This window comes from Anguilla anguilla, chromosome 14 (assembly GCF_013347855.1).
Source record: "Anguilla anguilla isolate fAngAng1 chromosome 14, fAngAng1.pri, whole genome shotgun sequence".
NCBI lineage: Eukaryota > Metazoa > Chordata > Actinopteri > Anguilliformes > Anguillidae > Anguilla > Anguilla anguilla.
This window is the reverse complement of record NC_049214.1, coordinates 35,435,633-35,458,905: the sequence shown is the minus strand read 5'-3', so window position 1 is coordinate 35,458,905 and position 23,273 is coordinate 35,435,633. Positions and strand designations below refer to the sequence as shown.

The window sequence follows — 23,273 nt, the reverse complement described above, 5'->3', positions numbered from 1 at the left end:
AGCGCTTAGCCCGACTAGCTCTGAGGAAGACCTGGCAGCACTGAGCACTTAGCCCGACTAGCGCTGAGGATGACCTGGCAGCACTGAGCACTTAGCCCGACTAGTGCTGAGGAAGACCTGGCAGCACTGAGCACTTAGCCCGACTAGCGCTGAGGAAGACCTGGCAGCACTGAGCACTTAGCCCGACTAGCGCTGAGGAAGACCTGGCAGCACTGAGCACTTAGCCCGACTAGTGCTGAGGAAGACCTGGCAGCACTGAGCGCTTAGCCCGACTAGTGCTGAGGAAGACCTGGCAGCACTGAGCGCTTAGCCCGACTAGCGCTGAGGACGACCTGGCAGCGCTGAGCACTTAGCCCGACTAGCGCTGAGGAAGACCTGGCAGCGCTGAGCACTTAGCCCGACTAGCGCTGAGGAAGACCTGGCAGCACTGAGCGCTTAGCCCGACTAGCGCTGAGGAAGACCTGGCAGCACTGAGCACTTACCCTGACTAGCATTGAGGAAGACCTGGCAGCACTGAGCACTTACCCTGACTAGCATTGAGGAAGACCTGGCAGCACTGAGCACTTACCCTGACTAGCATTGAGGAAGACCTGGCAGCACTGAGCACTTAGCCCGACTAGTGCTGAGGAAGACCTGGCAGCACTGAGCACTTAGCCCGACTAGTGCTGAGGAAGACCTGGCAGCACTGAGCACTTAGCCCGACTAGTGCTGAGGAAGACCTGGCAGCACTGAGCACTTAGCCCGACTAGTGCTGAGGAAGACCTGGCAGCACTGAGCACTTAGCCCGACTAGCGCTGAGGAAGACCTGGCAGCACTGAGCACTTAGCCCGACTAGCGCTGAGGAAGACCTGGCAGCACTGAGCACTTAGCCCGACTAGTGCTGAGGAAGACCTGGCAGCACTGAGCACTTAGCCCTACTAGTGCTGAGGAAGACCTGGCAGCACTGAACGCTTAGCCGGACTAGCGCTGAGGAAGACCTGGCAGCACTGAGCACTTAGCCCGACTAGCGCTGAGGAAGACCTGGCAGCACTGAGCACTTAGCCCGACTAGCGCTGAGGAAGACCTGGCAGCGCTAAGCACTTAGCCCGACTAGCGCTGAGGAAGACCTGGCAGCACTGAGCACTTAGCCCGACTAGCGCTGAGGAAGACCTGGCAGCACTGAGCACTTAGCCCGACTAGTGCTGAGGAAGACCTGGCAGCACTGAGCACTTAGCCCGACTAGCGCTGAGGAAGACCTGGCAGCACTGAGCACTTAGCCCGACTAGCGCTGAGGAAGACCTGGCAGCACTGAGCACTTAGCCCGACTAGTGCTGAGGAAGACCTGGCAGCACTGAGCACTTAGCCCGACTAGTGCTGAGGAAGACCTGGCAGCACTGAGCGCTTAGCCCGACTAACTCTGAGGAAGACCTGGCAGCACTGAGCGCTTAGCCCGACTAGTGCTGAGGAAGACCTGGCAGCACTGAGCACTTAGCCCGACTAGTGCTGAGGAAGACCTGGCAGCACTGAGCACTTAGCCCGACTAGCGCTGAGGACGACCTGGCAGCACCGAGCACTTAGCCCGACTAGTGCTGAGGAAGACCTGGCAGCACTGAGCGCTTAGCCCGACTAGTGCTGAGGAAGACCTGGCAGCACTGAGCACTTAGCCCGACTAGCGCTGAGGAAGACCTGGCAGCACTGAGCACTTAGCCCGACTAGCGCTGAGGAAGACCTGGCAGCACTGAGCACTTAGCCCGACTAGTGCTGAGGAAGACCTGGCAGCACTGAGCACTTAGCCCGACTAGCGCTGAGGAAGACCTGGCAGCACTGAGCACTTAGCCCGACTAGCGCTGAGGAAGACCTGGCAGCACTGAGCGCTTAGCCCGACTAGCTCTGAGGAAGACCTGGCAGCACTGAGCACTTAGCCCGACTAGCGCTGAGGATGACCTGGCAGCACTGAGCACTTAGCCCGACTAGTGCTGAGGAAGACCTGGCAGCACTGAGCACTTAGCCCGACTAGCGCTGAGGAAGACCTGGCAGCACTGAGCGCTTAGCCCGACTAGCTCTGAGGAAGACCTGGCAGCACTGAGCACTTAGCCCGACTAGCGCTGAGGAAGACCTGGCAGCACTGAGCGCTTAGCCCGACTAGCTCTGAGGAAGACCTGGCAGCACTGAGCACTTAGCCCGACTAGCGCTGAGGAAGACCTGGCAGCACTGAGCGCTTAGCCCGACTAGCGCTGAGGAAGACCTGGCAGCACTGAGCGCTTAGCCCGACTAGCGCTGAGGAAGACCTGGCAGCACTGAGCGCTTAGCCCGACTAGCGCTGAGGAAGACCTGGCAGCACTGAGCGCTTAGCCCGACTAGCTCTGAGGAAGACCTGGCAGCACTGAGCACTTAGCCCGACTAGCGCTGAGGATGACCTGGCAGCACTGAGCACTTAGCCCGACTAGTGCTGAGGAAGACCTGGCAGCACTGAGCACTTAGCCCGACTAGCGCTGAGGAAGACCTGGCAGCACTGAGCGCTTAGCCCGACTAGCTCTGAGGAAGACCTGGCAGCACTGAGCACTTAGCCCGACTAGCGCTGAGGAAGACCTGGCAGCACTGAGCACTTAGCCCGACTAGCTCTGAGGAAGACCTGGCAGCACTGAGCTCTTAGCCCGACTAGCGCTGAGGACGACCTGGCAGCACCGAGCACTTAGCCCGACTAGTGCTGAGGAAGACCTGGCAGCACTGAGCACTTAGCCCGACTAGCGCTGAGGAAGACCTGGCAGCACTGAGCGCTTAGCCCGACTAGCTCTGAGGAAGACCTGGCAGCACTGAGCGCTTAGCCCGACTAGCGCTGAGGACGACCTGGCAGCACCGAGCACTTAGCCCGACTAGTGCTGAGGAAGACCTGGCAGCGCTGAGCACTTAGCCTGACTAGCGCTGAGGAAGACTTCAGCTGTTTGAATGTGCGCTGTGTAAAACAGTGGCCTGGCACAGTGCCCTCGATACGGGCACGCCTGGGGCGAATGCATAATGCAAAACACACGAGTGTATTTGCAGAAAACGCGGAAACGTTGTGCAGTAAATCTCACATCGCAGCCGGTGCAGGCAGTGCTGCCTCACAGACGATGATGAAACGGGTCGGCTCTGTCGCTGTCTGCTGATCCGTTTCGGGATTTCTCTCCAGCCTCTGCTGTTAGTGCTTAGCTAATTATTTAGACTTGAGCTACAGCTACCGACTGCTCGTGTATCCTTGATGAGATGCATTTACTGTGGTCTAATATAGGAGTCAACCAGTAGCATGTATAGCTTAGTAAAATATGACACCAAAGTAATCGGCACACCGGCTCTCCAGGTCTGGAGTTGTACCGATTTAGATCGATAAAGTAAAAGTTTTTCTGGATGTTAAATTTTATTTGGGAGCACTAAGCTATATGAAGAATATTTTCCAAGTTAATTGAATTAAATTCAGTTGCTCATTTTTAGACTAAGTATCTCTGGAGCTCATAATATTTTACTTTATCACTTGAATATTTACTCCTGATTAATCAGCAGAAATCACATCCCCGATTAAACTGAGTTTGGTATTTTTTTTTATACCTCTTGCCTTGTTCCAATGCTGGGTTTTAGAGTTCATTCCCATATAATGCATTGACTGCATATTCTCCCTCAGCCCCACACTTAAAAAGGGTTATAGATCCTCTTGGGTAAGGCATGGGCTACTCTGAGCCTTTTAAACTTCTAACCTTTTTCTTTTTTTGCAGGCCAACCCTCTGAATACACTTTAAAGTAGTTTAAAGTTGAATTCCTTCTGTGGTTTTCCTTCGTGTGGACACAGACGTTGCATTAATGTTGTGCTCAGCTTCATTAGAACATAATCGTAGCTTTCAGTAGCGAGTCATATCAGCTTGTGTGGCAGTGTCTCCTTAGCATGCAGTAGCAGCTTGTATTTCCTTTTGTTAGCGAGCAGTGGCAGCTTGTGCTTCGGTTTGTTAGTACACTGTGTTACGTCTGCTGAATTCTGTTAGCTCGTAGTGTAAGCTTGTCCTTCATTTTGTTGGTACATATGCAGTGGGGGGTATTTGGCGGTTTTGAAGCCGTTTAATGTCTCGGCGCCTGAACGTGAGCTCGTATCATCTGCTGTGCAGTCGAAGTGGCAATATTTATCTGTTTGGCAACCATGACAAATATCAGCCCACCTTACCCGCGCTGACATGTAATTAGGAACACCATTTAGCGGTTTATTTTTAAACCTTTTGTTTTAATGAAGCGTTTGTTTTTGCCACTTCTGTGTCTCTTCAGTGCCTGGTTGTCCTTGCTGTGGAGCGCAGCTCTGTTGCTGTATATTCTGTAATGCTGCTCATTGTGAGTGTGTAAGGAGCACAGCGCAGCGCAGTGCTGTTCTGTTAGCGGCCTGCTGTGTAAGCGCAGTTCGCCATTGCTCTCTGGAGCTCCCTGTGAGCGCGCTCACACCTGCAGAGAGAGCCTGAACTGTGTTTGCTTATTTTCCTGGAGGAGCCTCCTGAGCGGGAAACGCGCGAGTCGTGCTGATTCTTCCGCCCCCTCGCGTGGCAGCCCTTCCCGGCCTCTTCGCCGTCTTCGCCACGGCCGCGGGACGCAGCAGAGCTCTGGAGCCGAGCCGCCTCGCCCCTGCAACACAAGAGCCCTTTCAGAAGGATGCGTGTTTACTCTGCGCAAACTACTGCAGTGGGGTTTGCAAGTCATTAAGCCTGTTCAAAACAACAAAGCAGCAATTCTCCCTTAGACCACCTGTTGGTAGTTGAGGGTAATGCAGCCTCAGTTGGCAGGCCCATAATTGTATTGGTTATGTGAGCATGACCAGGTTGACCATCGTGTGAACTAAGTTCTTGCACCACATTTTGGTACTAGCCCATTTCAATTGCGATTCAGTGCCATATGATGATGAAAAAGGTAGAAATTTCACACGCATTGTTGGATGAGCGCATATGAATCTTATTTACTGGTCTGTCAGAGACAATCTGCACTGTCCTGTAAAAAACTTAAGCCCTGATTTAACTTTCTGAGCTAAAGGGACTGTTACTGTCGGACTGACTGACTGATCTTCAGAAGATCATCAGACCCTGCACACCAGCCCAGCCTCCCCATTATGCTGTGTCTGGGTGCCTGGCCCCTCGGTCTGCCTTCACTTCCGGGTCGCGTTTCCCCGTCTGATCTGGCTCCCCTGATCTGGCTTCCTGGAGGTGGAATGAGCTTCCCACAGCAGTCAGGAGAGCAGAAACCCTGCCCATCTCAGACTGAACACCCACTTCTTCAGACTGCAGAAAGGCTAGAGTTATGCCTGATAATGGTTCCAAATGAGCTTTTATCTTATCAGAGAGCGTTGTGGTGCAGGCTAGCCTATACTGGAGAAAATGCTCTGTGATTTTAGAAGAGCAATGTCCTAAACTTATCAAAGTTTGTGATATTGTCCTGTATTTCCTGAAAAGTTCAAAAAAGTAACATTCAACAACCAATTGGAAGTTAAACGGGAAACCGTCAATCATTGTGACGGACCTGCATATCAGTTCAATTTTTACATGAAAATGGAAAAGTTTGAGTCAGTGGGATAGGTAACTGAGTTCAGGCCTGTTTGCAATGTTTATTCTGAAATAAGAAAAAGAAGGCTCATTTCCATCAGCGGTGAATGGCTTAAATGAAACAACCCCTATAAATATTAATAGTAAAAAAATTGGCCCCTTTTTATGTGTCTGATTGATGGTTTTCTGCAAATGGAAATGTTTTTTCTCAAAAGAATAAATCTTGACAACTCAATTATATTTCCTTCTCTCTGTTGTAGATAAGGCCGGCATTGCTACCCTTCTCTGCTGAAAACCTCTGCCTGTGTTAGCTGCTGAACGCGTGATAACACTAAAGCTTACCTTCTAATGCAGTGCCAGACTATTCCTGTCGCTCCGGAAGTTAGCAGAACGTTGTGTCCAGAGCCCATTTTCTCATGATGTAGCGCTCAGCGTGGCACGGGTCGCTGGAATCCGTCAATCGGCCTGTCGGCTCCCACGGCAACACTTCCTTCCCAGCCAGTACCGAATCCTGGACGTCCATTAATCAGATTCCGGTCTTTCAGCCTTCACAGGAAGTTAGGATTAACCCAGCAGCGGCTCGAGTGTGCTGCAGCTACGCTTTGTTCCAGGTGGCGGATGGACATAAGGAAATGGCGGAAATGAACGCACTGCTGGAGTCAGCTGTACAATCCACACTTCCCCCTCCGCCCAGGTCAGCTGTGGATAACCCACACACCTCAGCAGTCAGCTGTTTTTCTTTTGCAGTTTCTGTTTTCTTTTGTTATGTTCGGAGGCCGTGATGCAGTCACGCAGTGTTGCAGAATGAAGAATGATAAATTGTTCCAGCGATGTGCTTTAACGAGGCCAGGGCCAACCCCGCCGCACGGGCTGTATATCTCCCTGCTGTGAGCCTGGCAAAAGCCGTGGCGTTCAGAGTCATAAACCCACCCACTTCTCAGGACAGAACTAATATTTTCAGAGCAGTCACATGAGCTCAGTGAAGGTGGGTCTGAGGTGGTCCAGGCGTAAGCTCCGAGACGGAGGGAAGTGTTCGAGCGGCGAGAGGAGGCCTGGGTCGGATCTGTCCCTCTCTCATGAGCTGCTGTCTGAGAATCTGATCAGTGTCTAAGCTGCTACTATTTCCAGGAATAAAAGTTTTTTGTTCGGTGTGAGCTGCCAACCTTCAGAGCCATCTGCCAGCTGCTGCCGTTATCTGCGAGGTCATTATCTCCACTCTTCATTCGGCAGTTCAAGATGAGCCGGACCTGCTCGACCAGCCTGGGTCTCGTTATGCAAATAGTCATTTAGGGCCATATTTACTGAGGATTTGCTGGGCTTTTATAGACGCTAACGAGACCGATAAGCACTTTTCCAGATTCACTAAGGTGCCGCTCTTGTGTTTTTCCCCGTTACTTATTTTTTGGTACTTATGCCAGCAAAGCCTATTTTAATTAGAATTTGAGCGAGACGTGGGGGGGTGGGCCTGGAGGAAGAGGCACGGTGAGAGAGGGCTTGGAAGGGATCTGTTAGGGGCCTGTCATATTTGTGTGTTGCATAGCTGAGATTGATGGTAGCTGTTTACCGCCACACCCCACCCATCCTTTTACTTTCCCTGTATTCACAGGACCGGAGAGCCCTGTCACTCATCTCTCTCCCTCTCTCTGTATCTCTGTAACTACAGTAACACAGGCGGGGCTCTGTGCAGTACTGTAACACAGGCAGTTAGAATGGCAGGGCTCTGTGCAGTACTGTAACACAGGCAGTTAGAATGGCAGGGCTCTGTGCAGTACTGTAACATAGGCAGTTAGAATGGCAGGGCTCTGTGCAGTGCAGTTAGAATGGCAGGGCTCTGCGCAGTACTGTAACACAGCCAGTTAGAATGGCAGGGCTCTGTGCAGTGCAGTTAGAATGGCAGGGCTCTGTGCAGTACTGTAACACAGGCAGTTAGAATGGCAGGGCTCTGTGCAGTACTGTAACACAGGCAGTTAGAATGGCAGGGCTCTGTGCAGTACTGTAACACAGGCAGTTAGAATGGCAGGGCTCTGTGCAGTACTGTAACACACAGTTAGAATGGCAGGGCTCTGTGCAGTACTGTACCACAGGCAGTTAGAATGGCAGGGCTCTGTGCAGTACTGTAACACTGGCAGTTAGAATGGCAGGGCTCTGTGCAGTGCAGTTAGAATAGCAGGGCTCTGTGCAGTGCAGTTAGAATGGCAGGGCTCTGTGCAGTGCTGTAATGCTCTGTGCAGTGCAGTTAGAATGGCAGGGCTCTGTGCAGTGCAGTTAGAATGGCAGGCTGTGCAGTGCTGTAATGCTCTGTGCAGTGCTGAGGTGTGGGGAGTAGCTTCAGCGTTGACGCTGACTGAGAGCTGGTCTGTGTTGATGGGCCTCTTGTTAACGGCCTCTGAGGCAGTGATCATTCAGGCCAGCCCATCTGTTGTCCTGTCCCTGTCAGTAACAGCGCTGGACGGCAGGGGAAGCTTCTCCCGGGTCGATCGGACACCTTATGAGCAGCGCCGTCCCGGGACTGCGGGGGCTCTGCTGGCCGGGGGTCAGGCGCTCGCTCTGCTGGCCGGGGGTCAGGGGCTCGCTCCGCTGCCCGGGGGCCCCCCTCCCGTTTGGGACTGAGACGCAGCGCACCTCTCCCCCGGTCTGACCGCTGTGAGAGGTAACGGGCATCGGGGAGCCGCGCGCCGGCAGCTCATTTTTCCTGATTACTCGGGGAAATACAGCTCTGATTACCGCTGAACGCTTTCTCCTGCTGCTGGGAGTCAGAGAGCGCAGGAGCTCTGGCAGCGGCTGCGGTTGTGACATGCCCAATTCCCCCCTGCCTCCGGTTGAGGTGTTTTGTGAGAAATCGGTCGTATCGTTGGTCTGTCGGTGCGTGTCGCGCGTGGAGACGCTGGGTCGCCAGGGTTACGGTTTAGCCAGAGACCCCCGTGCGTAAAGCCCACCCTGTTAGAAGCTCTGGCAGCTTGTCAGCAACCCCCCTTTTATTTTGATATTTTTGTCATCCGCACACGGCTCCTGAATGATGCCATCGGCCTGGTCTGTACCCCCCCCAATCCCCCGTGCCACATCTACCCAGAGCTTTAGGAGGTCCCTCCCCCCTTTTGTGCTCCGGTCCTTTCATCAACAGAGGGAGTGGGGGGGAGAGGGAGAGAGAGAGAGAGAGAGAGAGAGAGAGAGAGAGAGAGAGAGCGAGAGGAAGGGAGGGGAGGACAGTGACAGGGACAGGGAGAGGGAGAGAGCGAGAGCGAGAGGAAGGGAGGGGAGGACAGTGACAGGGACAGGGAGAGGGAGAGAGCGAGAGCGAGAGGAAGGGAGGGGAGGACAGGGACAGGGAGAGGGAGAGAGCGCAGGCAGGGGGGTGGGCTTGGGCTGTGATGGGGGCTCATCCCTGGTTTTGTGCTGTTTGTGTCTGGCAGTCTGGGAGGCAGGCTGGCTACGAGGGGGAGGGGAGAGCCAGGCTCCTGTTTATTATTTATTTAATCCGCTTCTGTTATCACGGCAATCGCTCCTCCCATGCAAACGTAAAATAAAGAAAGAAAGAAGGGGGTGAGGCGCTGTGATTGGCTGCCTGGGCGAGGGGGGAAGAGGAAGGCTATCAGTGCTGTGATTGGCTGTCTGGGTGAGAGGGGGGGCGAAGGGGAGGCTATCAGCACTGTGACTGGCTGACTGAATGAGGGGAGGAGAGAGGGGAGGCTGCCGGTGCCGTGGTTGGCTCTCTGGGTGAGGGGGGAGAGCCGTTTTAATTTGAGGACCAGACGCAAATCTGCATCAATTTGCCAGCCGTCTCCACGACAGCAGAGATGCTGCAGACACTGACGGCCCCACGTCACTCTTACATCACCCGAAGGGGTGTGCGCTAAGCAACGAGGGGGAGGAGAGAGAGGGAGAGAGAGAGAGGGAGCGGGGGAGAGAGAAAGAGAGAGAGAGAGGGAGCAGGCAGGCTCCTTTGCCAGGCGCGCAGTGTTCCTGTGTTTGTGTTTGTGTGTGAGTGTTTGTGAGTGTGTGTGTGTGTACGCGTGCACGCGGGAGCTGAAGCCCTGCTGAATGTAGCGCCGCAGCTCTGGCATCCTGGTCCGGCTCCCGCTGCTGCTGCGTGCGCCTCGCCCTGCCCGCCTCTGACACCATGATTTTCTGCAACCACCTAGGTGAATACAAGAAGGACGAACTCCTGGAAGCAGCGAGGTGAGTAGCGACCGCATGCCTCCTCCCCCCTGCTCCTCCTCTCCTCTCCTCCTCCTCCTCCTCCCCCTCCCCTCTCCTCTCCTCCTCCCCCTCTCTGTGGTCCCCCCCCCCCCCCCCCCGCGCGTTGAGGCACACAGGTGCTGTGGCGTGTCGAGCTGCCGGGGGCTGGCTGAAGGGACGCTCTGTGCTCTGAGCGCGTGCGAGCGCTAAAGGGTGCCGCTAGCGTCCCTGAACCCAGCCGCTCTGTGGAGGAGGGAGAGGAGGCCCGCGGAGGGCCCGCGCCATGCAGGCCCCGCGTAGGCCCCGCGTAGGCCCCGCGTTGGCCCCACGTCGGCCCCACGTCGGCTCCACGTCGGCCCCACATTGGCGGACTGGACCGACTGCTCAGGTGGAATCTCTCCCATTCACAGTTTAGCTCCGTTGAGATAAACAAATTGTGTTTCCTCTGAGAAGACACGGTTGGGTCGTAACACTAATAAGGGGGTTGCCTTTTCTGGATAAGATGTGTTCTTACTGCAGGTAAAGCGGTTACAGTTTCTAGATAAGATATCATACGGTTAATGAAAGCATTATGCTTTCTGGAACAGATACGCTTGTATCATATTGCTAATAAAGAGCTTGCGGTTTCTGACTAAGACCTTCTCGTATCGCTAACGAAGAGCTTGCGGCTTCTGGATCGGACTCGATCGTATCGTGTTGCTAATGATGGGGTTGTGGCTCCTGGATAAGACTCACTGGTATGGCTAAGAAAGAAATGGCTGTTTCTGGATGAGGTTTGGCTATATTAGATCACTAATAAAGGGATTGTGGTCTCTGGAAGTGGCGTTGTGGACCTCCCTCCAGAAGCAAACAGATGTTCTGTAAGAAAGCAGTTTTGAGAAGGCCTCTGTGGGGCTCAGGGTTTGGTGGAGTTCAGTGCTCCTGTCCACGTCCTCTGCTCTCTCTGTACAATTAGGCTGAATGGAACAAAGCCCGAACTCGGGTCAGATCATGGACAAAACTACATTTTCTGGAGGAAGGCGTTCGGAAACTCACGTTCATGTCATGACTACAACAGCAAGCACGACAAGACAAGAAAGACTTCATTAAATAAATCCCTGAATGACTACAGAGTCCACGTGAAAATGAGCTCACAGATTAAATGAGCGTCTTACCTCATATCCTGCTCTATAAGTGTGGCAGCCTCCCTTTTTTTGCCTTATGACTTTCTGATATAGACCAGTTATGAGGATTTGATGGTCATTTCCATCACATGAAGGCCATTGGGGTGAGCCAGTCACTGAGGATGACACAGGGTTACGAGATTCAGCCATACCCCCCCCCCCCTCTGGCCAGATTCACGCAGTGCAGCCGCTCCTGGCAGCTACAGCTAGCCCAGGTATGAGGCTGGGGAACCGGGGATGAAGGAGTCCTTCAGACACACCTCTGCGTGTTTCAGACCTCACCTTGATGCCTCCTCACATCCAGCCCTTTTCTTTTATCTGGGGGGGGGGGGGATGAGTGAAGGGGGGCATTATGCACTTGAAAATCCAGAAAGCACACCCACGTGATCAGTGGGTTGAGTAACTCTTGTTGGCTGAGTGGGAAGTCTTTGGCTTTATTGGGCCCAGTGATTTATGGTGAGTGCCGCCTAGCTGTTAAACCAGCGTCTCTCAGAAGCGGTACCGCCGAAAGGACAGGGAGCAGAAGGACAGTGTGGCGTCCCCGGACCCCCCCGGCGCTCTGCAGCGGCACACGCTCGCGCCCAGCACCCCCCCCCCACCCTCCCCACCACCCGACGCTTATCTCCGTCCCGCTCTCCCACCGACGATGAAGAGAGAGGAAGCATGGGAAAAGGCATGAGGAAGAGCGATGGGCCGGAGTCTCCGAGCGCGTCCGGCTTTAATCCCGCGGTCTCCCGTACGGCCCGCGCATGCCAGCGAACGGGCACCCGGGCCGCCGCCGCTGGGAGAGGAGGGCGCCGGGCCTGCTCCGGCCCGCAGCCTTTCCCTCTGCTCCTCCTGACAGGGCAGGGCAGAGCAGGCTCCTCTGGTCTGCCCTGGGTCGCCGTGCGCTCTGGCGTGACCAACGGGGGGCGGTGTCGCGCCGTGTCGCCCCAGGGCCTCGGGGACGGGAGAGAACGTCACGCCGTGGCAGCGAGCCAGCGGAGGTTAAAAATGGAGCGGCCCGCTGGATAAATCTGGAGGCCGCGTGGACAGCGCTGCGGGGGAGGGGTCCGCCGGTGCGGTACGCACGGGGCGGGCGGGGGGCGCCCCACGCACTGCAACATTACCCTCAAAAACAACAACAATAAAGGGTAACTTACTTTTTAAGTTATTGTTTATGCACATTTAAAAAATGTGCGCTGCAGTCCCTGAACAAGGCGCTCCTTTTTCAGCAGATTTTATTTTCACACCCTGGACACTCCCCCACCCCTCCTTCCCTCCCCGCTCACTCTGCTTGGCTTCTGTTCTGTTTTGTGTAGGTCTGAGTGTGCGTGTGTTTGTGCAGTGTAAACTGTGTCCTCTCTGGTTAGTGTGTGTGTGTGTGTGTGTATTGTAAAGTGTGTCCTCTCTGGTAAAGTGAGTTCAATGTAAAGTATATCCTCTCTGGTTAATGCAGTGAGTTCAGTGTAAAGTATATCCTCTCTGGTTAATGCAGTGAGTTCAGTGTAAAGTCTGTCCCCTCTGGTTAATGCAGTGAGTTCAGTGTAAAGTCTGTCCCCTCTGGTTAATGCAGTGTGTTCAGTGTAAAGTCTGTCCTCTCTGGTTAATGCAGTGTGTTCAGTGTAAAGTATATCCTCTGGTTAATGCAGTGAGTTCAGTATAAAGTCTGTCCCCTCTGGTTAATGCAGTGTGTTCAGTGTAAAGTATATCCTCTGGTTAATGCAGTGAGTTCAGTGTAAAGTATATCCTCTCTGGTTAATGCAGTGAGTTCAGTGTAAAGTATATCCTCTGGTTAATGCAGTGAGTTCAGTGTAAAGTCTGTCCCCTCTGGTTAATGCAGTGAGTTCAGTGTAAAGTATATCCCCTCTGGTTAATGCAGTGAGTTCAGTGTAAAGTCTGTCCCCTCTGGTTAATGCAGTGAGTTCAGTGTAAAGTATATCCTCTCTGGTTAATGCAGTGTGTTCAGTGTAAAGTCTGTCCCCTCTGGTTAATGCAGTGTGTTCAGTGTAAAGTATATCCTCTCTGGTTAATGCAGTGTGTTCAGTGTACAGTATATCCTCTCTGGTTAATGCAGTGAGTTCAGTGTAAAGTATATCCTCTCTGGTTAATGCAGTGAGTTCAGTGTAAAGTATATCCTCTCTGGTTAATGCAGTGAGTTCAGTGTAAAGTCTGCCCCCTCTGGTTAATGCAGTGAGTTCAGTGTAAAGTATATCCTCTCTGGTTAATGCAGTGTGTTCAGTGTAAAGTCTGTCCCCTCTGGTTAATGCAGTGAGTTCAGTGTAAAGTCTGTCCCCTCTGGTTAATGCAGTGGGTTCAGTGTAAAGTATATCCTCTGGTTAATGCAGTGAGTTCAGTGTAAAGTCTGTCCTCTCTGGTTAATGCAGTGTGCTCAGTGTAAAGTATATCCTCTCTGGTTAATGCAGTGTGTTCAGTGTAAAGTATATCCTCTGTTTAATGCAGTGGGTTCAGTGTAAAGTATTTCCTCTGGTTAACGCAGTGAGTTCAGTGTAAAGTATATCCTCTGGTTAATGCAGTGAGTTCAGTGTAAAGTCTGTCCCCTCTGGTTAATGCAGTGAGTTCAGTGTAAAGTCTGTCCCCTCTGGTTAATGCAGTGTGTTCAGTGTAAAGTATATCCTCTGGTTAATGCAGTGTGTTCAGTGTAAAGTATATCCTCTGGTTAATGCAGTGAGTTCAGTGTAAAGTGTGTCCCCTCTGGTTAATGCAGTGAGTTCAGTGTAAAGTCTGTCCCCTCTGGTTAATGCAGTGAGTTCAGTGTAAAGTATATCCTCTCTGGTTAATGCAGTGAGTTCAGTGTAAAGTATATCCTCTCTGGTTAATGCAGTGTGTTCAGTGTAAAGTCTGTCCCCTCTGGTTAATGCAGTGTTAATGCAGTGTGTTCTGTGTAAAGTGTCTCCTGTGCTTTATGAGATACTGTTTTGCCGCAGGAGTGGGAATGAAGAGAAGCTCATGGCCCTGCTTACCCCGTTAAATGTCAACTGCCATGCCAGCGACGGCCGCAAGGTAAGCCCCGCCCCCGCCGCGCCTGCTCCCGCAGTCCAGCCGGCCTTTTCATCCGATTCATCCCCCCGCTAACACACAGCCCCGTGCTCCTTCTGCGGCCCGCGGCCCACCACATGTCCCAAACTGACCGTGCAGGAAAACATACCGCAGCTGTGGAGTCTCTGAATGGGGCTGACCTCAGCACCGAATCCTGAAAAAACCACCTTTGACCTCTGCTCGGAGTCATGCCAGCCGAACTGCACACCGTTTTCCCTGTTTTACTGTCTACGGGCAGTTAGAGTTCACACTGTCACGCAGGGGCATCACACTGACTGCAGATCATTAATACGGGATTGATGGATGTTTAATAAGTAAACCCTGCACTGTACTCAGACCTGAACGCTTTAAGGTGAGTTGTAGCTTCCCAGTGTAGACATTTGTGTAGTGAATGTTCTGAAGTGTTGCCCCAGGGAAGGGAAATGGTGAGGTTAGAAGTGCTGCATTGTTCCAGTCAAGAAAATGTGAGGATTTCAGAGGTAGGAATGGCAGGTTTACATGGTGGAAAGATGTCATCCTGCTCAGGCGTTTCAGAGACTTCTCAGGCTTTTTTACCGTGCAGAAATAACAGAACACAACAGGGCAGGAGCAGTCCCAGCTCCTCTGATGGGACAGGGCAGGTTTGAGGAGCAGTCCCAGTACCTCTGATGGGACAGGGCAGGTTTGAGGAGCAGTCCCAGTACCTCTGATGGGACAGGGCAGGTTTGAGGAGCAGTCCCAGCCCATCTGATGGGACAGGGCAGGTTTGAGGGGCAGTTTGAGCTCCTCTGATGGGACAGGGCAGGTTTGAGGAGCAGTTGAGCCCCTCTGATGGGACAGGGCAGGTTTGAGGAGCAGTTTGAGCTCCTCTGATGGGACAGAGCAGGTTTGAGAGGCAGTTTGAGCTCCTCTGATGGGACAGGGCAGGTTTGAGGAGCAGTTTGAGCTCCTCTGATGGGACAGGGCAGGTTTGAGGGGCAGTTTGAGCTCCTCTGATGGGACAGGGCAGGTTTGAGGAGCAGTTTGAGCTCCTCTGATGGGACAGGGCAGGTTTGAGGAGCAGTCCCAGTACCTCTGATGGGACAGGGCAGGTTTGAGGAGCAGTTTGAGCTCCTCTGATGGGACAGGGCAGGTTTGAGGAGCAGTTTGAGCTCCTCTGATGGGACAGGGCAGGTTTGAGGAGCAGTTTGAGCCCCTCTGATGGGACAGGGCAGGTTTGAGGAGCAGTTTGAGCTCCTCTGATGGGACAGGGCAGGTTTGAGGAGCAGTTTGAGCTCCTCTGATGGGACGGGGCAGGTTTGAGGGGCAGTTTGAGCTCCTCTGATGGGACAGGGCAGGTTTGAGGAGCAGTTTGAGCTCCTCTGATGGGACAGAGCAGGTTTGAGGGGCAGTTTGAGCTCCTCTGATGGGACAGGGCAGGTTTGAGGGGCAGTTTGAGCTCCTCTGATGGGACAGGGCAGGTTTGAGGAGCAGTTTGAGCCCCTCTGATGGGACTGGGCAGGTTTGAGGAGCAGTTTGAGCTCCTCTGATGGGACAGGGCAGGTTTGAGGAGCAGTTTGAGCTCCTCTGATGGGACAGGGCAGGTTTGAGGAGCAGTTTGAGCTCCTCTGATGGGACAGGGCAGGTTTGAGGAGCAGTCCCAGCCCCTCTGATGGGACAGGGCAGGTTTGAGGGGCAGTTTGAGCTCCTCTGATGGGACTGGGCAGGTTTGAGGAGCAGTCCCAGTACCTCTGATGGGACAGGGCAGGTTTGAGGAGCAGTTTGAGCTCCTCTGATTGGACTGGGCAGGTTTGAGGAGCAGTTTGAGCTCCTCTGATTGGACTGGGCTAAGTGTAGGACCAGGACTGGGATTTGTGTGATGTAATTCTCACCAGGGAGAGTCGTGCTTTTTTTCCCCCTTCTTTTCTTTTTTTTTCATCACTGTCATATCTGCCATCTGGGAAACTAAGAAAGTGGGTGTCTGTGTTAGTTTACTGCCACATACTTTCTGCATTTTAAGTACGCTTTTGAAACCTGGCTATAGTGTCTCATAAGTAAAGACCTGCTAAATTCCTTAATGGAGATACTTACTTCTCTGTGAGATGGGGTTTTAAAGGAAGTGTCTCACTGTTAAAAGTGAGATCCTGTTGTAGTGAAGGACCAGCGCTCTGTTAGCCCGGGAGCCCAGCTGAGCGTGCGTATCCAGCGCTGTCCTGTATGAGCGCTGAGGCTCGCTCCAGCCGGCACCGCGCACGCGCTCACAAACGCGTCCGTCTCCCCGGTGGGGGGGGGGGGGGGGGGGAGCGCATTTTACAGCCCTGCTACGGGACCTCTCCCAAATCCCAGGATTTATGATCGTGGTTTCCCGAACTCGCCCGCCTCTGCAGAGCGCTGTCCCGCCCGGGCCCTTTCTCCTGTCGCCAAAAAGCCCAAAAAGGCCTTTATATCTGCAGCCCGGCTCACTGGGGGCCAGACCAGCGGCGTCTCATCCGTACCTGACCATGCGCTGTGGCTTTCAGTGATCAGGGAAATATTCCTGATTATTATTTCCCCTGATTAATGAGGAAATATTTATTTTTTTAGACCCTAAAAGTCAGAAGCAGTGAGACTTGAGCACGTCATGAGCACACACACATCAAGAGCTTTTACACTCTGGACTGCTGGTGGCAGGAGAGAATATTTCCTGATTTTGGCTGCCTCCCAGTGAATGAGCCTGGTCCTTTATTTCCCACACACTGAGAAAAACAAGCAAATCACTGTGTGCTACTGCCTCTCGCATCCAGTTACACCACTGCTGCTCTCGAACGTTCTGCTGTCCTCACTTGCTTCTGACTAAAACACTACTGCGATCTAAAATCCCGCCATTGCCTCTTGCTTCTGACTGAAACACTGCTTCGGTAAAAGTGTCCCTCAGCACTGTCCCCCTGCAGTAAAGTAGCCTGGTGGCAGCACATTTATCTGGCGTTTAGGGGCCGTGGGGGGGGACGGGCGGCCAGAACGAGGACACAAACAGGGCGACGCAGCGCGGCGTCGCGGACAGACCTGCGATTATTTACCGTGCTCGTCTGCAGCGGTCAGTCTAACCAAGGCCACGTCGGCCCGGTGATATAACGGCACTCTGCCTGCTCGGGGGGGGGGGGGGGCTGCACTTCCTCCACCTCTCCGGGAAGCTTTCCCGTCTCTTCAGAACGAGGCGGGGGGGGGGGTGCCCAAACTGACACACCGTTGCTTCGGAGCCGCTCACTCCGCCAGCATTTTCCAGAGCCATCTTTTTTTTCCCTCCCCCAAAGAGATTTATGGGCTCAAACTGAGCACAGCGCTCTTTGTTTAGAGAGAAGGAGAGAGGGGGGGGGGAGAGCGAGGGGGCGTTTCTCTGGTGTTACTGTGGCTCAGCTGAGCGAGTGTGTCACTCCCCCCTCTTGCTCCCTGTGGGTTTGGGGAGGTTTAGCCAGAGGGGGAAGGCGCTGTGCTGTGCTGCACCCTTCCCCCCTGAGCTTTGGTTATGTCAGAACGCGGGGCCAGGTTCGCTCCCGCAGGCCGGGCAGCAGCGCCCTCTCTGACGGAACGCGAGGACTCCTGCGCTCTCCGCAGTTCCACTGAACGCTGAAGTGCCGTCATGGCAGCGCTGTGCTTAACGCCCTGGTCGTTAGTGCGCTGGCGATGACAGGCCAGTAGATGGCCTCCGGTTAGCTGCGGCTTTTCTACCTTCTCAGCTGTCCATGGCTGCTCTGTCCCTGTGACCCTCCCCCCACACCGCTGCTCTGTCCCTGTGACCCCCCCCACACCGCTGCTCTGTCCCTGTGACCCCCCCACACCACTGCTCTGTCCCTGTGACCCCCCCCCACACCGCTGCTCTGTCCCTGTAACCCCCCCCACACCGCTGCTCTGTCCCTGTGACCCCCCCCCCACACCACTGCCGTGTCCCTGTGACCCCCCCCCACACCGCTGCTCTGTCCCTGTGACCCCCCCCCCACACCGCTGCTGTGTCCCTGTGACCCCCCCCACACCACTGCTCTGTCCCTGTGACCCCCCCCACACCGCTGTTGTGTCCCTGTGACCCCCCCCCCCCACACCGCTGCTGTGTCCCTGTGACCCCCCCCACACTGCTGCTGTGTCCCTGTGACCCCCCCCCACACCACTGCTCTGTCCCTGTGACCCCCCCACACCGCTGCTGTGTCCCTGTGACCCCCCCCCACACTGCTGCTGTGTCCCTGTGACCCCCCCCCCCCACACCACTGCTCTGTCCCTGTGACCCCCCCACACCGCTGCTGTGTCCCTGTGACCCCCCCCCACACCGCTGCTATGTCCCTGTGACCCCCCCCCCACACATCCCGCTGCTCTGTCCCTGTGACCCCCCCCACACCGCTGCTGTGTCCCTGTGACCCCCCCCACACCGCTGCTGTGTCCCTGTGACCCCCCCCCACACCGCTGCTGTGTCCCTGTGACCCCCCCTACACCGCTGCTCTGTCCCTGTGACCCCCCCCACACCGCTGCTCTGTCCCTGTGACCCCCCCCCACACCGCTGCTCTGTCCCTGTGACCCCCCCCCCACACCGCTGCTCTGTCCCTGTGACCCCCCCCCACCGCTGCTGTGTCCCTGTAACCCCCCCCTCACCCTTTAAAAAGAATGACATTTCAGCCTGCCTCTCATCTTTCCAGTCAAATCTTTGCGTTTTTGTGTGGAATGTGTAACCCAAATTTAGCATTGCAAAATCAGTTATTTACAAGCGTCCGAGGAAATGCATATGAAGGTTTCTTGGCTGCCTCTAAAATAGCTTGATGCACAAACTGCAGCTGAATGACTGCTTTCATAAGCAACTCATGCCTTTAATGGAGATGAATTAAAGGGATGAGTTTCCCCATTTTGCATAAAGGCCAGCCTCCCTTCTATAGAAGCACAGGAGTACATCTCTGTACGAGTCATACCCAAAAACTCTGCTACGTCTGAAGGTCTTGTACGAGTGTAGCATTAATGTATACATTGCATACAGTGTATTTGTTGGGTCAGGTACGTATCCGGAGAAGACAGAAGAGGCAGCGCTAGTGTTTGGCCTTACGGCAGAGTGTTCTTTCCTGCTACCAGCTGTCAAAGAGCACAGCGGCTCTTAATGTGTGTGCTTATGATATGGCAGAGTCCTCTGTCCCTGGCTGAGGTATGTAGGGTGTGATAATCAGTATTTCCTGATTAAAATCAGACGCCTGAGGACGGAGCGGGTCTCCGTCTCCCTCTCTCTGTGCCCCGGGTTATGGCCCGGTCCACGCGCCCGTCCCAGGAACAGAAGGGTGCTCCTGGAGCAGCAGTCTGAGTGCCAGCAGGGCACCCCTGGGCTCAGGACAGGCCGTAATCTGCTGTTAGTGTGGAAGAGCCCTCTGACCCCCGCCTGCTGTCTGACTCTTAGCATGAACCCAGGCCTCCGGGCCGAGGAGTCTGGGAGCCCGTGTCGCATGTTAATACTTCCATGATCATTTTAATGGCCATCTGGTGTGAATGGCCGTCTGGTGTGAATACCGATGTGGTGTAAATGCTGATCTGGTGTTAATATTGATGTAGTGTATCTGGTGTTAATATTGATGTAGTGTATCTGGTGTTAATATTGATGTAGTGTATCTGGTGTTAATGGCAATCTGGTGTGAATACCGATGTGGTGTGAATGCTGATCTGGTGTTAATATTGATGTAGTGTATCTGGTGTTAATATTGATGTAGTGTATCTGGTGTTAATGGCAATCTGGTGTGAATACCGATGTGGTGTGAATGCTGATCTGGTGTTAATATTGATGTAGTGTATCTGGTGTTAATATTGATGTAGTGTATCTGGTGTTAATGGCAATCTGGTGTGAATACCGATGTGGTGTAAATGCTGATCTGGTGTTAATATTGATGTAGTGTATCTGGTGTTAATATTGATGTAGTGTATCTGGTGTTAATGGCAATCTGGTGTGAATACCGATGTGGTGTAAATGCTGATCTGGTGTTAATATTGATGTAGTGTATCTGGTGTGAATGGCAATCTGGTGTGAATACCGATGTGGTGTAAATGCTGATCTGGTGTTAATATTAATGTAGTGTATCTGGTGTTAATATTGATGTAGTGTATCTGGTGTTAATATTGATGTAGTGTATCTGGTGTTAATATTGATGTAGTGTATCTGGTGTTAATGGCAATCTGGTGTGAATACCGATGTGGTGTGAATGCTGATCTGGTGTTAATATTGATGTAGTGTATCTGGTGTTAATGGCAATCTGGTGTAAATGCCAATCTTGTGTTTATGGCAATCTGATGTAAATGCTGATCTGGTGTCAGTGCCAGACCCGTGTCCAAACCCTCTCTAACCCTATCCAGACCTGTGCTAACCCCGTCCAGACCCAGACTAACCCTGTCCAGACCTAGACTAACCCTGTCTAAACCCACGCTAACCCTGTCCAAACTCGTGCTAACTCTGTCCAGACCCACCCTAACCCTGTCCAGACCCATGCTGACCCTGTCCAGACCCGTGCTAACCCTGTCCAGACCCACGCTAACCTGCTCCTAGCTCTCTCTTCCTGCTCTTGCGCATGTAGCAGCATGTGTGCTATTCCAGCAGCTCATCCCGCTATAGTAACTCACTCCCGCCACCAGCCGGCAGTGAGTTTGCCCAGCCGATACAGTGCCCACCCCCCCGCTACTCCCAAGAAATCATTTACAAGTGGAGCCCTTGCCTTTATCATCTCCCATTTTTTCCATCCCACATTAAACATTTGAGCTTACGGGTGCGTTCTTCTGTGTGTAACACAGTCCTGTAGCATCCTCAGAATGCACTGCCGTTTGACTGCTGCCGTTTCTCTCCTTTAGTTCCGTTTAAACATCAGAACGGTTTGCAAGATCCTGATCGCAGCTGCGTGCATTTGCATATCCTCCCCTAGTTTCCTAATGGCTTTAATTTGAGAGCTTGTTTTATTAGACGCCCTTTCCTTTTAAAATGGACTCAGTGCGTCAGCGCGAGGAGCGTTTGCAGAATAAGAAGGGTTCATGTGTTAGCATTCAGACGCTCTCCTTACGCGACGTGAATGCCAAGGACGCCCCCGAAAGGCTATGTTACTCCATCATCGGTGAATGAAAGCAAGAGAACAGGGACGTGCAATCAGTCTTTTTGTTTGGTCTTGTATCTCGGTCAGAACTCCTGTTGTTTGACCAAAGGACAGATGTAAGTGGTGTATAATATGTTGTACATTTGCTTCCTTTTCTCTCTCTCTCTTTTCTCTGTCTGATGTCTCTCTCTCTCCCCCTCTCCCACTCTCTCTATTTCCTCTCCCCCTCTCTCTCTCCCTCCCCCTCTCTCTTTCTCTCTCCCTGCCCCCTCGCTCTCTCTGTTCTCTCTCTCTCTCTTTTCTCTGCTTCTGCTCTCTCTCCCTCTCCCACTCTGCTGTTGCTGCTCTTTCTTTCTCTCTCTCTCCCTCTCCCACTCTCTCTGCTCTCTCTCTCCCCCTCTGCTCTCTCTTTTTCTCTCTTCCTCTCTCTCCCTCCCCCTCTCTCTGATCTGTTAACGCAGCGTATAGCAGTGTGTTCAGGCTCGTGTAAAGCTGCAGGTGCTGTAGATAATGTGCAGATTACTCTGTGTCCTGTAGCTGGCCCTGTGCTGTGATACAGCCTCACCTTCCAGGCTGGTGCCCGTCTGGCCTGTCGAATATGTCTCTCTCTCTCTGTTCCCTGAACCAGCCCTGGGAGAGCCTGAGCGGTGTCTGAGCTGGCCTGGCCCTAGCCTGGCCCCAGCCTGGCCCTAGCCTGGCCCTAGCCTGGCCCCAGCCTGGCCCGTGGCTGCTTCATTAGCAGCTGTTCCCTGGCGGAGAGGCCTGAGTTTCTTCAGACTGTGGTTCTGAGACTCCCCTGGAAACAACCCGTTTCTGTAAAACAAAGACTCTTGTAAAATTATTAGAGAAGTACCTCCGTGTGCCCGTTTAAAAAAGGGATTGCTCTCGTGGCTTCAGCAGTCTTCAGAGTGCAGTCATTGGTAATGCGTTTGCTTTATTTTTAAAACCAATTGCAAGCTTTGCCACAGAAAATATAACTGTCCTAATACTGAGTTCAAGTTTTCCCAGACTCTTAAAATGGTGGGAAAGTGGCTGCTGGGTGGCTCATCCTGTTAAAGCGCTGTTCTAGTGCATGGTTGGGCCCCCCACGGTTTGGCATTGAATCCGGATCGTGCTGGTGCCCCCTGTAACCAGCAGCTGCAGCCCCCCATGTTGGTCGATCAGGGTTGGTCAACCCATAAGTCTGTCTGTTAAGATGCACATGATGTGCCTTCCTCCGACTCATGTCTGTGCAAGCCCAGCTTATGAACTGTGTTGCGGTAAGCATCTTTGGAAACGTCACCTGCTTCCAAGGAGAACACAGGCTTGTCTGCTCTGTCTGTAACCAAAAACAGAGGCTCCGATGAGCATTAGTGCGAGGGCATGATTGGGCATTCTAATCTGTGGAGAACAAGGGGGAAATGAATGTAACGCAAATTCAGACGATTTTGCATTCTGTAAACCTAAGCATGCATGGTCAGGGCGCTGTAATGTGAGGCTAATATAGTAACTCTTCAGAAGTCAGATGTGTGTCAGATGTTAACCTGTGCAAACACTGATAGCTGTTAGGTGAAGAAGTTGTGTAAGTCGTTCTGGATAAGAGCGTCTGCTAAATGCCTGTAATGCGATGTTAGCTGAGGTGCTGAGTGCTTTGTAGTGCGTGTGCAGCCGGAGCCTGACCCAGGACAGCCCACTGAACAGTAATAAATGTCCCCTTAAGCTCTGGGGCTAAACTTGGCTCCGCAGTTGGATCTGATCCTTTATCCTCTCTTGCAGACTGGGGCAGAAACGCTGAATTAAGCCACTTAGCTGTCATAATCGCACAGTACAGTTTGAGAAACTCTTTCTGTATAGAGACCGCGCAGTTCATTAAAGATGTACTGTAGTGTTATATACGGTGCCTTCAGAAAGTATTCACCCCCCCCCCCCCTCTGAAAATGTTTCCCTTTTTGTATTTTTTCATGTAATAAAAATAGTGTTCCTCCTAGCACTCCAGCTTTGACATGTTCGGCTTTGTTTGTGCTCACTGCTGAAGTTTCTTCAGATCCACTCGTCATTGAACGTTGCCGTTGTTGTTTTGGGTGGCTGCCTATTTTGCATGCACGCTGTTATTTTGAGTTAGTTATGCAATCTATATTAATCTGTTCCCCAGCTGAATATTAATGTTATGGGCAAGTTTTTTCGAATCAGTACAGACACCTCTGAACTCGATAGACGCTGTGCAACATGATATACAATACAGACACCGGCATGTTCAGAAAGCACTGATTCTTTTAAACCTTTTTGCTGGAAAAATGCATAAATCTGTGTCGATGCTACTTCTAGCATAAAACGTATTTGTTTTTATCGTAGTGATTGTTCTTGAAATTAAC

The 23,273-nt window shown here is 52.8% G+C and overlaps 1 protein-coding gene and 1 long non-coding RNA gene across 3 annotated transcripts in view; both read left to right on the top strand.

Moving 5' to 3' along the window:
* Positions 1 to 23,273, top strand: part of tnksa (tankyrase, TRF1-interacting ankyrin-related ADP-ribose polymerase a) — a 144,177-nt gene that overhangs the window by 72,070 nt on the left and 48,834 nt on the right. For both annotated transcript variants that reach the window (XM_035389761.1, XM_035389762.1), the window contains exons 4-5: positions 9,659 to 9,695; positions 13,786 to 13,861. In XM_035389761.1, coding sequence (XP_035245652.1) covers positions 9,659 to 9,695; positions 13,786 to 13,861 — 113 coding nt within the window. The remainder of the gene's footprint in view (positions 1 to 9,658; positions 9,696 to 13,785; positions 13,862 to 23,273) is intronic.
* LOC118212136 lies at positions 13,875 to 15,548 on the top strand. Its single transcript, XR_004762165.1, has 3 exons — positions 13,875 to 14,517; positions 14,641 to 14,681; positions 14,968 to 15,548. It is a non-coding gene; the product is annotated as an uncharacterized LOC118212136 (long non-coding RNA).